Here is a 16,333-nt window from a genome sequence, read left to right as displayed (position 1 = left end):
CTCATAAATCTAAACATAATACAACATAATGACAAAACTGAAATACCTTAATTGCGTAAGTATTCAGGCCCTTTACTCAGTACTTTGTTGAAGTACCTTTGGCAGCGATTACAGCCTTGAGTCTTCTTGGGTATGAAGGATTTATTGTGAAGGATGTGAAGGATTTATTGTAACTAATTGCGACATTGGTTAATAGTGATTCCCTTTTGAAACTAAAGATACAGATTAAACTAATCAGATCTAACAAATTTTCTGTTTTTTTTTTATGTCCTCACAGAGTGGCGACAAGGTAGACTGACCAGAATTATCCTTCAAGATGAGGACGTCACCACAAAGATTGAGAGTGACTGGAAAAGGCTCAACACCTTGGCCCACTATCAGGTCAGACAGCAACACCAGCTGGACACATCCACATAATACTCATCCACATTATTCACACACAAAGACAAATACTATCATATTGATGGTCATTCATTTGATGATACAACATTAAAGATCTCTCCTCCTTCAGGTGACCGATGGTTCTCTGGTAGCCTTGGTCCAGAAGCAAGTCTCAGCCTACAATATTGCTAACTCGTTTACCTTCACCCGCTCTCTGAGCCGCTATGGTACTTATCAATGACCATTTCAGTTTTCCATACCTACAGTACTGTTTGAAAGCCTGGCCCCACCCAGCCTCCTACAGTATCTAACTGTGTGTCGTTGTGTTTCCAGAAAGCCTCCTGAGGACGTCCAGTAGCCCAGATAGCCTGCGCTCCCGTGCCCCCATGATCACCCCTGACCAGGAGACTGGCACTAAGCTCTGGCACCTGGTCAAGAACCACGAGCACGCTGACCAACGGGAGGGCGACCGCGGCAGCAAGATGGTGTCTGAGATCTATCTCACCCGCCTACTGGCAACCAAGGTCTCTTTTCATTGTATTTTTGTGAATTGTCTCATAATGTGTCATGATAATGTATCATTGCCAGGCACACGTTCCTTTCTTGGACACTGTATTAACACCACTTGTCTGATCACCCTACAGGGAACTCTGCAGAAGTTTGTAGATGATTTGTTTGAGACGGTGTTCAGCACGGCCCACCGCGGCAGTGCCCTCCCACTGGCCATCAAGTATATGTTTGACTTCCTGGACGAGCAGGCCGACAGGAGGCAGATCACTGACCCGGACGTCCGCCACACCTGGAAGAGCAACTGGTGAGCAAAGTGTCACCTCTCTGTCTGCCCCTGTTTCTTATAGCTGCCCCTTAAATAAGCCTCTGGAACCCAAGCTGTATCTGTGAATTTGGTTTTTTTAAAACTCTGTCTCAATCTGTCTCAGTCTTCTTGGCTGTTTGAAATGGCCACTAATGAGTCAGTGCTACTAGCCTCGCAGGAATGGCACAGGCATACTTACAAGCCCACTCCATAATCAACTTTTCAAAGGAGGGAGTAATGACAAGAATTATGTGCAATTTCCGGTTCTTCCTCAACCAAAGGGAGTTTTTCCCTCACCACTGTTGCTTTTGGCTTTCGTTTTATAAAGGTATAGAACTGAGTCTTTTTAGTCAAGTGTTTATGACAAATGACTAAAATGGGACACTTGGAATATCGATTTAATTAATAAAAATGAATACGATTGTATTGTACAGTACCATGACTATGACTGCTTTTATTGTCTCAAAGCTCTATTTGAGTTGTCCACAATGTGGTTTTAAAATCTGTATTTTGTATTGCCAACTATTGTATAATTCTGGAGTGACACTTTAATATATGTTTCTAACTCTAAGATTCCCTTATAATGGTCCCAAACCTTTTCTCCTACCTTTTCTCTGCTTTCTCTCTGACAGTCTGCCCCTGCGTTTCTGGGTGAATGTGATCAAGAACCCTCAGTTTGTGTTTGACATCCACAAGAGCAGCATTACGGACGCCTGTCTGTCTGTGGTGGCCCAGACCTTCATGGACTCCTGCTCTACATCAGAGCACCGCCTGGGCAAGGACTCCCCCTCCAACAAGCTGCTGTACGCTAAAGACATCCCCAACTACAAGAGCTGGGTGGAGAGGTATAATTTCAGTTACCATCAATTTTATTGGCTGTCATATCGACTTTTCTCTCAAAGAGTCAAACACTGAGCACTCATGTGTCTCTTTGCTTGTGTCAGGTACTACAGAGATATCAGTAAGATGCCTACCATCAGTGACCAGGACATGGATGCCTATCTGGTGGAGCAGTCTCGTCTCCATGGCACCGAGTTCAACACTCTCAGTGCTCTCAGTGAGCTCTACTTCTACATTAACAAGTACAAAGAGGAGGTAAGAGGCATGGGCCAATACTCTGCTTTATTATTCCTCATATTGCACAGGTTAACTTATTTTATACCTAAATGTAATGTAAATTAACGTTCTTATTAATGTTGAGGAATTATTTCTCTTACTCTTCTGTTCAGATTTTGACAGCACTGGACAGGGATGGGTACTGCCGCAAACACAAGTTGCGACACAAACTGGAACAAGCCATTAACCTTATGTCGGGCAGCAGCTGAGGACGGAGGATGGAACAGGGGGTTAGGGGTCGGGAGGAAGGGGGGTTGGTTGAACTGGGGAACGGACCTGTGTTGGAACATCCGCAGCTTGTGCTAGTAAAAATGAAGACATAGGACACTGGACAATCAACACAACGAACCACAGCACAGCACATTAAGCCCAATGTCTACTGACCAGATTCTGTGCCCAATATCCTCACTCCCTCAAACCTCTACCTGCCATTGCCAGTGAAACATTCTGAGTCATTTTTTTCTCCACACTGGCCTTTTCAATGACAGACTCTTTAGTAACTGCCTAATCTAATGGAAGAGGACTACTGTGGATAATATGAGATACATTCCAATAGAGGCATACAGTAAGTTGCTTTGGGAACTGTTCTGAATTGCCAAGCTAGTGCCATGGGATGAGTAGCTTTTGGTCTGGGATAATAATTGTACAAAGTGCTGAAAAGTAACATTTAGGTGTGGACTGGATTTTATCTAGAAACGTATGGGCTTTACTACAAGTATTGTAAGATACCATAACCTATTGGCCCCAAAGGAAAGCTTTGAGGCTCTGTTTTGATGCGTTAGGGTGGGAGATTCAATGCCAGTGCGTGATGAAGGAGGTAGTGTATGGACAAAAGAGACCAAATTCTGGAAGCACCAGAGGCCTAATTAAGTGACAAATTGAGGGGAGTGTTGGGGCTGGGCTGAGGCTGGGCCATCCCCCCCCCCGTCTCTCAAATGCCATAGCGACAAAGCGCCTTTTTCCTTTTCTTATTTTTTTTTTGTTCTTGAAATTTGGGGCCAAATGGACCTTTGCTGATGGTGAGGCTCAGCTCAGAGTCCAGAGTTTTAAAGCTTGCCTTTGTGTTGCAGGAAGTGAAGCCCTCTCCTCGTAGACGTTCCACCCCTACTGTAACTGTCCAGCTAATTATACTTAGATCCCCGTGTCAGTCTGCACCACTGTGAATCTGATCTGTCAGGATCTGAGGAATTCCCATCCAGAGCCCAGGGCCACTGCTGTCGTGGAAACAACTATTTTTACCCATATCAAGCATCCTAAATCTAATCGATCCGTCACGAGCAATAAGTCTAGTTCTAAAACAGCAAGCCATGTTTCATTAGATTACACTAAACCAATAGTTATGTTAGAGGATCTCTATGTTGCGATAATCATTCTGTGTAGTAATATTTCTGTTCCAGATTTTTTCCGATTTGCAAATGAAAGCTTGATCAAAATGTGTAACGCAACACCAAGCACAACAGACAGGGGACACCAGTTTTCATAGTTTTTTTTAAATTCTAGAAACAGAATGCAGTCTAAATACAACCTGTGTGGTTGTGAGTTCACTTCTGTAGGTCATTCGCACTAGTTAATGGAGAAAATGCCTCTATGCTGCCCGTGTTTCCATTACCATGCTAGAGGTTACTGTGTTGAATTCTGATTCCCAACCCATGAGACCTTAATCCTTCATTCTGTTTACCCCACGGTCCCAGAGAGCCAGCAGCAGTAGGCTGTTTTGTAGGTTCTGATCAGCTGGTAAATGCCATTGCTCTGTGTTGACTCCCTCCATGACAGACAGTAGAAGCTCTGTGTGTTTCAGTGGTGGTACAGCGGCTTACTGTACACACTCCTATGTTCCCTCTCCATACTTCTCTACTAGGAGGGAATGCAGTCTGCTGGTCTTATACCTCAATATTATTTGAGTGCATTTATATGTGGTTCTGAGTTCGGCCCTATCCAATGATGAAGTATTTATTGTTTTGTCTTTATTTATTTCATATTTATTTACATTTTACACAAGAATGTGAACTCTTGTTTTGTACAGTTTTAGTGACTGTACACCTGAACACAGTTGGTGTGCTCTGTACTGTACTATAGGCCGAGTCTGCAACAATGCTGCAGGAGTCTTTTTGATGCCAATTCCCACACAGGGCCGGGTTCATTTAGGATACATCATAGATTCAGTAAATAACAGAGTTCCTTCACATCCATAACTGAAAAGTACATCTTTGGTCGCCACATCAAGTGTTTGGTGACAACAGTGAGGAATGCAGACTGACCAAAGGAGGCACAGAGAACAGTCAGATGATCACGCTCTTGTCTTTGGGTTGAATAATGCCGTAAGGCTTGACCCACATGTTACAATATATGTTAACCATAGATTAAACCACGTTTTAAAAGTTCAGCTACAAACATACCTTGAAAAGATTTTTAGTTTAATAGGATAAAGCCTCAAATTCCAATGTTCTCCATAACTAATGTTAGACAAATATGTATTTGTACTACTAAAGCCAGAGGTTTGTGGTAATCCTGGTTCCTGAATATAAATATTTCAGTATAACTAACAGTTATTTTATCCATTAATTCCTCGAAGATGAAATACAATTTATTGTTAATAAATGAAACCAATACTTTGGTCTATCAGTGTACAGGTGTTAGTCCTCTAGACGCTGGCTGTGTGTTGTTTTTCATGGGGACCTTTAACACGGTTATGCTCTGTTTAGATCTGACCGAAATGGATCTGAAACAAACTCATTACTGTAGACTAATTAGGCTTGCTTATCAGCCCAGGAACAAAAGAGCCATTATTATATATTTTCATAACCCTGCACACATTTCATTAAATCCACACCAAGTGAGAGAGAGAGAGAGAGAGAGAGAGAGACCCATTTTTCTACATGGAAGATGCACATTGTAGATAACCACCAAATCAATTTAGAATTTGGTCTTGGAACTCTGAGAGAAATACATTTTCAAATAAAAGTGGAGCTCATTAGCATTTTAAGAGCTGCAGGAGGATAATTAGGGAGAATTGGTTTCAACATCCTGGTGTTATTTTGGGGCAGAGAAATTGGGTCAGTGTATCTGGATCTAGCTCTGGCGGGGATATCACCTTCCACCATATGTGAAAATGACTCAGTCAGAAATGACAGCCTGGTTGCCAGAGTTGCCCTGTCAGCATTGCAGGTATATTACAGATATCAAAGCTCTGCTTGAGCCACTTTACAAAATTAAAGTTTATCATAAATCTGGAAGAGAACGTCTTGAATTTTGACTTAGTACCTCTGGTTAACGCCATCTCATAGGGTTTGAATCTGGTTGCAATCTACCCACATAAGTAAACAATTCAAATAGTAACTGCAATAAGGTATCCATTTTTGGGGGGTGAAATCTGTAATCATATCCAAAGTAGTTTGGCTGCCTGCCATATGTAACCGGTGTGAAATGGCTAGCTAGTTAGCGGCGTGCGCTCGTAGCGTTTCAATCGGTGACGTCACTCGCTTTGAGACCTTGACGTGGCTCTTGTGGAGCGATAGGTAACAGTATTTCTTGGGAGGCAGTTTCCAATGTGTTCAGAGGGTCTCTGGTTCGAGCCCAGATTGAGGCAAAGAGAGGGACTGAATCAACACTGTTACACATACATCATATGTAAACTAGTGATGGGCCAGGTGATTGGGCTGTAGAACTCAGAGCCGCGGCCGTACGTCTGGTTTTGTGATGTTGTATAAACAGCAACATAAAAAAAGCACCTGTAACATGTAAGGAAGAAAAGAGGGAGTGCAAACTTGTGATGTTTCTAAGTAGATACTGTAGAAGCTATGTCAGTTTTAGATCCATGATTACATTTCAGTCAGTGTTCTAGTAAAAAAGTTAAACTTTTGTCTCAGATAAATTAATTATAATTTATTTGTTGATTTTGTCTGTTTATCCCAAATGTTTTAATCGATTTAACGTAACAAATTTCTTTACTGCTTCAAAGATATATGGAATTTATTAACTTTGTCTGGAGAGAAGGTAGCTTTGTGACTGACTGACGAATGGATGATTGCTCTGCCTAGTCCTTAATTCTATATAAATATATAAATATATTTTGTATAATTATTTGTTTAAAATGTTTCCTTTTAAATTATTGTTATTTCTTTTTATATTTTATTTTGTTAGTTTGAAGGAGTTGTAGTAATGAGTCCTTTAAACGCTGGCTGCAATGAAGTGTTTTGTATATATTTGCACTTTTTTTTACTCAGTCAGAGGTTTTTAAAAGATTGGATTCTAACTTAATGTTGAAATGACAAGCATGGTGTTTTGTTTTGCTAATTAAAATATGTGGATGATGCTGTATGTTCTTGAATGTTTTATTCGTGTATGATCCTCAATGATTATTTTCTCTGAACAATGTTTGAATTCAAATAAAGGCAAGTGTTTTAGTAAAAATTCCACAAAGATTATCCAAAGTGGACCACGTATATGAAATTCAGTGTCCTTACTTTGCTCCTTCAGTACACAAAATACTGTTACAAAACTAACATAGGAGATCAATTCACAGTCTAAGAAGTATACACTTGAAATGACCAGTGGTGCTGTGAGCATGTTCATAATAAAAACAGAATATGTATCACATCTTTTTAAAAGATTGCAAATCTATCCCACCTTTCAGATATCATCTCTTTATCATGAAAGGGGTAGATTGTGCTTTCTTCTCTGCCTTCCTGGATTAAAAGCAGGGCAGAGGATTTGGTATACAGATCAGAGAGAAAAATGGGATTGCAGACCATTTTATGTACAGAGATTTCCATATTCACATTTTATCAAAAACAGATGAATTAATCTGGGCCTGACACATGAAGATGGGCACTTGTGGTACAGGTATGCATGGGAAACAGTATCTAGGTGTGGAATATTAAGAAAAAAATTGTACCAGAATCCTCAACTTCATTAATTAGGACAGCAGATCAAAGATGTAGAACATCAAGCAGGATTGTAAACAAAGCTGAAAAACAGATCATTACAACCATATTCCCCCTAGAAGATGAATCAAAACAGTCAAGGTGGGATGCTATTCATATTAGTGGTTGTGAATTGATACACGTTTTCTATTTTTGTTATCACAACCTTTAACAGTCTTTATTAGGGATTTGTATACGAACGATGTTTGATGGCATTGACTCTCTCGGATTGACGGACCAATCATAGCATATTTCCTAGAACAATCTACAGTTTATACGGCAGTTTCATGTATTTTTTTCTCCAAATCGTGGCATGCACAGTCAGTTATATATATATGCACATTCCTCTACAAATCAATGGTGACTCGCCCTTTCACTGGCTGATATTTTTGAGAAAGGAAGTAACACGGTCATGAATATTTATGTGTGTGAAGGTGCAACTTCTGAGGAGGGATAAATCGAGTGAGAGCGGAAGAGCTGCTCCTCCAGACAAAAGGGAAGGATTACAGAGAAAGAGGAAAACAGACGGCAAAAGGCAGGCTGCCTCTGGGGGTGTGGGGTTTATAAATAAGTAATGCATGCTGGGGGGTGCTCATTAGCAGAGCACTCTCAATACTAAGGGGAACAGAAATGTGTGGCTGCAAAAAAACACAAAATAACTGCACACACAAGCACAGCTTCTACCCCCGTCTCCACAACATACACCTAAAGCGCTGCTGCTACCCCATCACAATCACACTCCTAGCTGGGTGACTCCAGCACACTCTTCACCTCTTCTATAGTCTTTCAAGCCACTGTGTAACTTCTTCAGTGAAAAGGAGACCCCAGCAGAGTGAGGAGGATATTGCTGTCTTATGCCACGGGCCACAAGTGCCGCCTCACAGAAGGAGGATGTTTTTATAATGGTGATGTGTTTTAGCAGGTCTGTGTACACACTTTATAAATGTCAATTGTGTTTTCATCTTGAAATCAACCGAGGGGGAACATCGCCACATTCTTGACCTTTAGATATCACAATATGATCCAGATGTTGTATCCACAAAAATGACTTTTCATAGGTATATTGAAGTCATTGTGAGACTATTGTTAAATGGGGAGAGAGCTATCTCCGGGGGTCCACATTAGAATGGGAAAAGACAAGGTACCACTCTCCCAGTCGGCAGTGTATGGACAGAAATATGCCTTGGATATCCAGGGATTACAAAGTCCAAAACACACAGCCCCTCATAGGTACTATTAAAGGTAATTACTCTTACTATAGCGATAAGATTCCCCCAGGACAGGCCCAAACCCTGCAGATACAGTCCTGACCAGGAAGAGCAGGCATGACAGTTTAGCCAAGCCCAGCCAAAAGCTGTTTTCCAAAACACTGATTTATAAAGACAGTGGGAGAAAATAACAGAGGTGCAGTTTATAAAAGTTTTAAAAAATCTGTGAATAAAGTAATTGTGGAAGAACATGAAAGGCAGGAAATAACTGCTGAAAATGAAATAGAATGAAAAAAGAGGTCTTGAAGTAGTCTTGTATGCAGAATTCAGACCTCACTTTCAGCCTCTTACTGTCAGACAGCAGTCACATTCAAAAATCATAAACCTGGGTGTTTTATGAATAATTCAGAGGAATGGCTCTGCACAATTACAGAGGCCAAATCATTTATATCTCCAGTATAATCTCTGGATAGATAAGAATATTTTCTATCTATCCATCCAACTCAATTCATTCTCTGTGGAGAAGAGCTACTTTGTCCATGCAACCCATGGGGTTCTCAGGGGTTAGTTTTCTGGGAGCACATTTTTCTAAATGGCCCTATGCTCTTGTGTCCGTTCCATTTATCCAGGAGCGAGTCTGAAGCCCCAGTTAGCTGTCAGGATGGATGGAGCCAGGGATTCTGGGTGCATCTTTCTGTCATTGCGGGCCTAATTTAATCCCAATCCACAGGCGTGAGACTGCTTTAGAACCACTCTGGAAAATTAAAAAGTTGCCTTCTGCCTCCAATTACATTGTTTGACAGTCAGCCCGCAACATACCCACATACACTCAGAATATGTTTCACTTTTTCCCTCTGCAATCCCCTCTATTGATTGTCTGATTAATGAGCATGGAGTCGTATGAGTGACATACAAAACAAGGGAAAAGACTTAAAACGGCAATGAGACTGGGTGTCTTATTTACTTCAAGTAGAGAAGAGACGTGTAAACAGCTTTGCCGAATCATGTTGCTGTTATGAACAAGGTTGCATCCAATTAGGTCATGGCCTTTTAAAACACACATTAGTATCTTCAATCAATTTGGATAAAGGATGAGAATTTAATCGAATACTTTTACAATTTATTCTAAGCAGGTCTTCCATTTTACTTTATGATACACCACTCTACCATATATCACAAAATGGTGTTGGGTGTAGAAGTGCAATATCATGCCAGTTGACTACCTCTTGCATAATTTACTGATATAGGGGTATAAACACAGCAAAAGCAAGGCCCTGCCAGAATATGAACTCAAGAGTACAGGTGTAGGATCTTAATTTGATCAGCCTGTTGCAGGAGAGCTATCCTACAATGCAGGAAATGTTCAACTTGTAGTGTATTTGAGGTTTATTGGCTTATGAAGTTTGTAATTTCCACTTTGAAATTTCAGACTTGATTTTCCGTTACGAAACATGTATCAACCCCTTCAACAATTGCCAATAATTATAATCCATATAATAATTGACATTTCCTGTATTTTCCTGCTGTATCAAACTGGCTCACATGAAGATCCTACACCTGTAAGATAGACAGAATGGCCCAACCTCAAAACATTGGCAGAGAGAGTCTCCATAGGGAGAGCTTTCTATGGTTGGACTGAGATGAAGGAACACTTTTTTCAGGCATGTGCTTTAAGGAATTCTGCTTCTTTTGGGAATCCTTATCATTCTCAAAGTTCTGGTTGGTGGAATCAATGAACAAGAGCTTGAAGGAGCAAATTGGCAAATTCATCACCGAAGGGGTTTTGAACTGAGTATCAATGCAAATACAGGTGCTGCTCAACTCAAGGTCCAGGAGAATCCCTATAGCTGGCTCTCAGCCAATAACTTAATGATTTCACTAACCAGAGAGTTTAGGAAATCTGGACCAATCCAGACTTGGGCCCATAGACCTACACTATAATTGCTTTCGTTCTCTAAGGACTGACAGAAGTTAGGAGATATGTGTGTTTGGAGATAAAAAATATATATAAAAAAATAAAAAAGTCAGTTAAGAACAAATTCTTATTTTCAATGACAGCCTAGGAACAGTGGGTTAACTGCCTGTTCAGGGGCAGAACGACAGATTTGTATCTTGTCAGCTCGGGGATTTGAACTTGCAACCTTTCGGTTACTAGTCCAACGCTCTAATGTGTGTGTGTTCACCGTGTGACGTGATCTGGTGCGACATCCAGGGATGAGCAGGAAGGATGGGTTGCAGAGGGATTATATGCCCATATTTTGTTCACACAAAGCATTGACTTGACCCAGCCTGAAAGCCCATGTTATGTCTAGACTCAGAGAAGGTATACAAGGAGTATGGTACACAGGCCCCATTGTTGTGTCTGTATGAGGTGGGATAAAGAGGAGGTCATGACCAATCATCAGCTCCAGATCCTGATTGTGTAGTGATCATCAGCTCCAGATCACTACATTGTGTCAACACATGGGAGGTGAGAGGACACAATAAGTGATATCATCTCTTATAGATACAGAAGCTGGTGAAACGTCCTTCAAGGCTTTGCTGAAGAGGGTTTTAGAGCAGTTGCATGTGCTCATATTTACACAATGCCACTGTGGACCTGTGTGTGCACTGCCAAGGTTATTTCACTCCTCTGATAGCTACAACAATGAGGTGATATTTCACACAAGAGTGAACAAAAACACTGCAATCATGTATTACAGAATAATTCAACAATGACTACCAGGCAGCTATGTGATCATAGCTGGTTTTACTCATTGTGGAAGTGATGATAAAATAATTATGAGTAAATTATATACATTTGATGAGCATTGATTACTGAGATTACCATATTGTTATCTTGTTAAAAAATGGACTGGCAACCATTCATGACTCATATGCCATCACTCATATCATTTTCAAAAGGCACTCAAAGCTATATTTCTGGCCAATGATGTAGCCTACATATTCTACCATAGAAACTGCATGGCACCAGTGAAGAAAGTCTTTGAATCATTTATTGAAATGACTAGAAGTCACCAATTCTGCCCATATTTAATTCATAAATATATGACATCATATTTGTAAAGATGTGAAATGAGATACGAATAATGAATTGAAGGCAGCCATTTAGTTTCCTCGTCAATATGCCAGACTAGCTGCCTTTTGTCCTCTACCTCCTTGTCTGACTGGACCAACCATTACAGCACATTACTCAAGGAAATGTCCACTTTCCTTATGTCCTTACTTTCACCCTTCACCAGATCCCACCCTGATAGATTCTATGCCAGAATAAACAACAAACCGAGCACATCCTCGGTCAAAGTACACTTATGCCCTTGATCCTCCAATACTTGTCAAACTGTAAACTCCAAGAAGCATTGTTCAAAATACAAGGAAATATGGGGCTCAATGATAAACTCTTTGGCATTTTAATGCTGAATGATAAATAACAGAGCCTTTTAATGCTCTGTTAACGTCTGCCTCAGAGCCACAGAATTGGTACTGAGATAACACTCATTCATCAATTAGGCTCTTTTCATAGAGCAGAGCAGAATAAATCATTAATCCCCTCCCCTCTTCATATACATACCCACAAGACCCATTATCTCACATTCTCCGCTATATTGACATGATTAGCAGCTCAATGCAGGTGACCTACAGCTAGTTCTAAAGCCTTTTATCAACAGGAGCAATAGAAAAATGCTGTTGATATTCCTCAACAACTTAACCAAATCCTCCCGAATGATGAACTAATCAGAGAACATGGGGATTGTGACACATCAACAGCCTCTCTCTCTCCTAGATTCCCCCACTGCGGCTTGTGCCAACTGCATTGCGTTGTTGAGTAAAATCCCGGCCAACCGTCCTCCAGATGGAAGCTGCAGCTGAGCCAGACCTCCTGACTTGGGGGAAGTGAGGGGAGAGGTGAGTCGGTGTTTGATGCTTGGCCTCTGTGATTTCCCTTCCTAGAGGACAGGACTAAAGTTATCCAGGCTAATTAACCAACAGGCTCAGCCCTCACATGCCCAGATTGGGATTCAAGAGCCAACAAGATGTATGGTGTCACCTTTAAGATTAGCCTGCGCCCGCCTCAGAGTTAGCAGTGAGTTAATCGCCTGCACTCTTTGATGTCCCTCCCCTTTTCCTTCACAAACTTTCAGTAATAATTGAATCCGTCAAAGAATTCCCCTCATCTAATCCCTGGCTATGGCAAATCCCCTGTTCACTCCTCTGCCTCTTTTTTAAACCGCACAGAAAAAAATGAAGGGGTCTTAAATGAATGTGCTTAGCATTTCCATCAAGACATGACAGATCTTTGCAAATTATCCATTTGAATAGGTCATGGTTTCACATTTCTTCCAAGCAGGCTGCACGTTGCAGTTAGTAGCGCCCTCTTTCTCTCTTCTCATATTTTATGTGGTTCATTTTTGTCATCTACACACTGATTTGAAAATGCAATTCATTCTGGTTCTCTTGAAAGCCCTAATACTCACTTAATTTGCCTGAATAGGGAAAATGTAAGTACAGTATGCATGACTATAGATTCTTGATGTGTGTTGTTGCTCAGGCAGGATACACTGGTTCTGAGTTTTCTAAGGGATTTTGTGGAAGAACATCCAAATGTACACTACCGTTCAAAAGTTTGGGGTCACTTAGAAATGTCCTTGTTATTGAAAGAAAAGCACATTTTTGGGGCCATTAAAATAACATCAAATTGATCAGAAATACAGTGTAGACATTGTTAATGTTGTAAATCACTATTTTAGCTGGAAATGGCAGTTTTTTTAATGGAATATCTACATAGGCGTACAGAGGCCCATTATCAGCAACCATCACTCCTGTGTTCAAATGGCACGTTGTGTTAGCTAATCCAAGTTTATAATTTTAAAAGGCTAATTGATCATTACAAAACCCTTTTGCAATTATGTTAGCACAGCTGAAAACTGTTGTTCTGATTAAAGAAGCAATAAAACTGATGCTGGCTTTCCAGGCAGAATTGCAAAGAAAAATACATCTCTCAGACTGGCCAATAAAAAGAAAAGATTAAGATGGGCAAAAGAATACAGACACTGGACAGAGGAGCTCTGCCTAGAAGGCCAGCATCCCAGAGTTGCCTCTTCACTATTGATGATGAAACTGGTGTTTGCGGGTACTATTTAATGAAGCTGCCAGTTGAGGACTTGTGAGGTGTCTGTTTCTCAAACTAGACACTCTAATGTACTTGTCCTCTTGCTCAGTTGTGCACTGGGGCCTCCTACTCCTCTTTCTATTCTGGTTAGGGCCAGTTTGTGCTGTTCTGTGAAGGGAGTAGTACACAGCGTTGTCTGAGATCTTCAGTTTCCTGGCATTTTCTCGCATGGAATAGCCTTCATTTCTTAAAACAAGAATAGACGCATGAGTTTCAGAAGAAAGTTCTTTGTTTCTGGCCATTTTGAGCCTGTAATTGAACCCTCAAATGCTGATGCTCCAGATACTCAACTAGTCTAAATAAGGACAGTTTTATTGCTTCTTTAATCAGAACAACAGTTTTCAGCTTTGCTAAAGGATGATAAAATGATAAACTTGGATTAGCTAACACAACATTCCATTGGAACACAGGAGTGATAGTTGCTGATAATGGGCCTCTGTACGCCTATGTAGATATTCCATTAAAAAAATTAGCAATTTCCAGCTACAATAGTAATTTTCAACATTAACAATGTCTACACTATATTTCTAAACAATTTTATATTATTTTAATGGCCAAAAAATAGTTTTTCTTTCAAAAAGAAGGACATTTTTAAGTGACCCCAAACTTTTGAACGATAGTGTATGTGATCACAAATAGCTACTGTTCTATGAACTCTTGTAATGGTGACCTTGGGGAACACACAAAGAGCATACAGACAGTACCATCTGTAGTGTGGGGAACAAAACATAATTCAAAGTGCAAAGTTAGGCAAACTGTTACACCTTGGTCAATTTATGCATTATAGCTCAAAGATGTCTAATATGGTCATAGAACTACATTTTAAATCCAAATAAAAACCCAAAATAGCACATCACATAATATGTCCCTATGAATAACCTGAAACATGACCCAATGCAACCATGCCTTAACAGAGAAAACTATCCACCAAATTTAAATCTACAAACGTATAAACCGATCAGAAATAGCCATGTTTAAATCTGTAAAACAGTTTATGAGATGTATGGCATTTCACATAGCCCATGATGGAAGCATTAAACATATGGCATAACTACAATTATGAAATATAAGTGGCATTACTGGCATAGCTTTGACATAATAAGGGCATCAGTTTTTAAAACTGCTTATAAGTGCTTATAACCCCACTCTTAAATCCTTATTACACTTATGAGAGTGAAATAAACGCCCCGAACAGTACCTTAGAGTAATGTCTCTATAATAAGTCCAGAGGGCATTCATACAGCACACCACCCACCAGAGTCCTATTTATCTCCTCACTACACCAGTGTCATGCCCAGACACACTGGCTTGCTCTCTGAAATTACATTCCTAATCTCTCCCACTGCCATGCCATGGCCCAAAACCCTGACTAATTGGGATAAAATTGAATTCATCATCACCCTTGCCTGTCTGAAATCTGAGTCTGAAATATTAGATAATGATGTAGATTGCTCATGAATACCGGTTTAGCTAAATCAAACTTAATTCTAATACACTTTATCAATAATGGTTGTCGTTCCTGAGACAATGATGAACCACCTGTCTTTATCAGAGGCTTATTCTGTCTAATGTCCGGGGACTTGAGGGAACCTGGCCAAAATGTTATGTACCCTGGTTCATCAAGAACAATCTTTTTGCTGATGAACGTGAAATCCAGACAAGGTGACAGATCAATATCAATACTGGAAGACTGTCTGTCTACAAAAAAACTTGTATCATTATGGAACAGCCCAGCATTTCCAATAAAATACTCCACACTCCCCAGCCCCTTCCTTCTCTCTTGACTCAATGTCAACTGCCTTCCCTGGTCCCTTAAAGCTGATTTTTACACCACGGCAGGATTTCCATAATCGCTTTATCCATGTGATGTGATCGGCCTCTCACACAAAGAGGAAGACATTAGCCCCAATTTGAACTGCCACGGATTTGCCAAACAGAGGGTTCTGTTTGCCACTGATAAGGAAGGAAAGGTTTGGCAGGACTCTGACTGAAGGGTAGGGAAGAGTGGTGAAATGCCAAGCAAGACAACCAACTTGCGTTTTCTATTGGCAATCAATAGTTCTTCTGAAGGATCAGACTGTTTTGATAAATTATTTTGAGAGTTTGGATATTTCCTCATGGAAAAATCTGCCTATGAAATTCAGTAATTGGATCTAGCATTCCAACAGGATCCAATAGGTTGTGTGTGCAATAAACACACACAGACAAGTTTAGACGACCTAATGAGATACATGTGTGAGTGCAAGCAGACATATTGGATGTGAAATCAAACACATGTTCTAAAACACTGAGCTACTGTAAATAACCAATTTGTCCTTCCAGTAGGCTGAGAAAGAAACAGATCCTGTCGACTCACTGTTACTGTACCAGAACTCATAGGAGACCACCTGGACGAGAGATCTGTAGAAAAACAACATGGTGTCAGTCTAGATTTTTGGTGGGACAATTACACACATACAGAGTACTGTTTTCACATGGTAAAAAGCAATAATGGATGCTTCTGCTGTCTCTGTAACGTCCCAAACATCTGGCCACAGAAGTGGGCAGTGAAGCGCTGGAGAGAAAGAGGAGGGGCTGCATGTCTGAAAAGGCTGCCTGCCTGTCGGCTGCAGCAGTGTGGAGAGGAGAGGAGGCTGGGAGGTGGAACCAGCCCGGGAGACGGACGTCTGACAGGTGTTTGGGCTCTTACCTGACCCAAGCCGCATTGGGCATTGTCATCAAA

The 16,333-nt window shown here is 40.7% G+C and overlaps 1 protein-coding gene across 2 annotated transcripts in view; it reads left to right on the top strand.

Moving 5' to 3' along the window:
- Nucleotides 1–2,542, top strand: part of LOC118361011 (plexin A3) — a 130,800-nt gene extending 128,258 nt beyond the window's left edge. The window contains exons 26-32 of one of the 2 annotated variants that reach the window (XM_035740695.2): nucleotides 278–381; nucleotides 512–608; nucleotides 715–905; nucleotides 1,026–1,195; nucleotides 1,828–2,040; nucleotides 2,140–2,290; nucleotides 2,425–2,542. In XM_035740695.2, the coding sequence (XP_035596588.2) occupies nucleotides 278–381; nucleotides 512–608; nucleotides 715–905; nucleotides 1,026–1,195; nucleotides 1,828–2,040; nucleotides 2,140–2,290; nucleotides 2,425–2,520 (1,022 nt within the window). In that variant the 3' untranslated portion in view covers nucleotides 2,521–2,542. The remainder of the gene's footprint in view (nucleotides 1–277; nucleotides 382–511; nucleotides 609–714; nucleotides 906–1,025; nucleotides 1,196–1,827; nucleotides 2,041–2,139; nucleotides 2,291–2,424) is intronic. The other variant, XM_035740696.2, reaches the window with a different exon arrangement.
- The last annotated feature ends 13,791 nt before the right edge of the window (nucleotides 2,543–16,333 follow it).

The sequence above is a fragment of the Oncorhynchus keta genome, chromosome 28, assembly GCF_023373465.1.
Source record: "Oncorhynchus keta strain PuntledgeMale-10-30-2019 chromosome 28, Oket_V2, whole genome shotgun sequence".
Taxonomy (NCBI): domain Eukaryota; kingdom Metazoa; phylum Chordata; class Actinopteri; order Salmoniformes; family Salmonidae; genus Oncorhynchus; species Oncorhynchus keta.
This window is presented reverse-complemented; position numbering and strand designations above follow the sequence as displayed.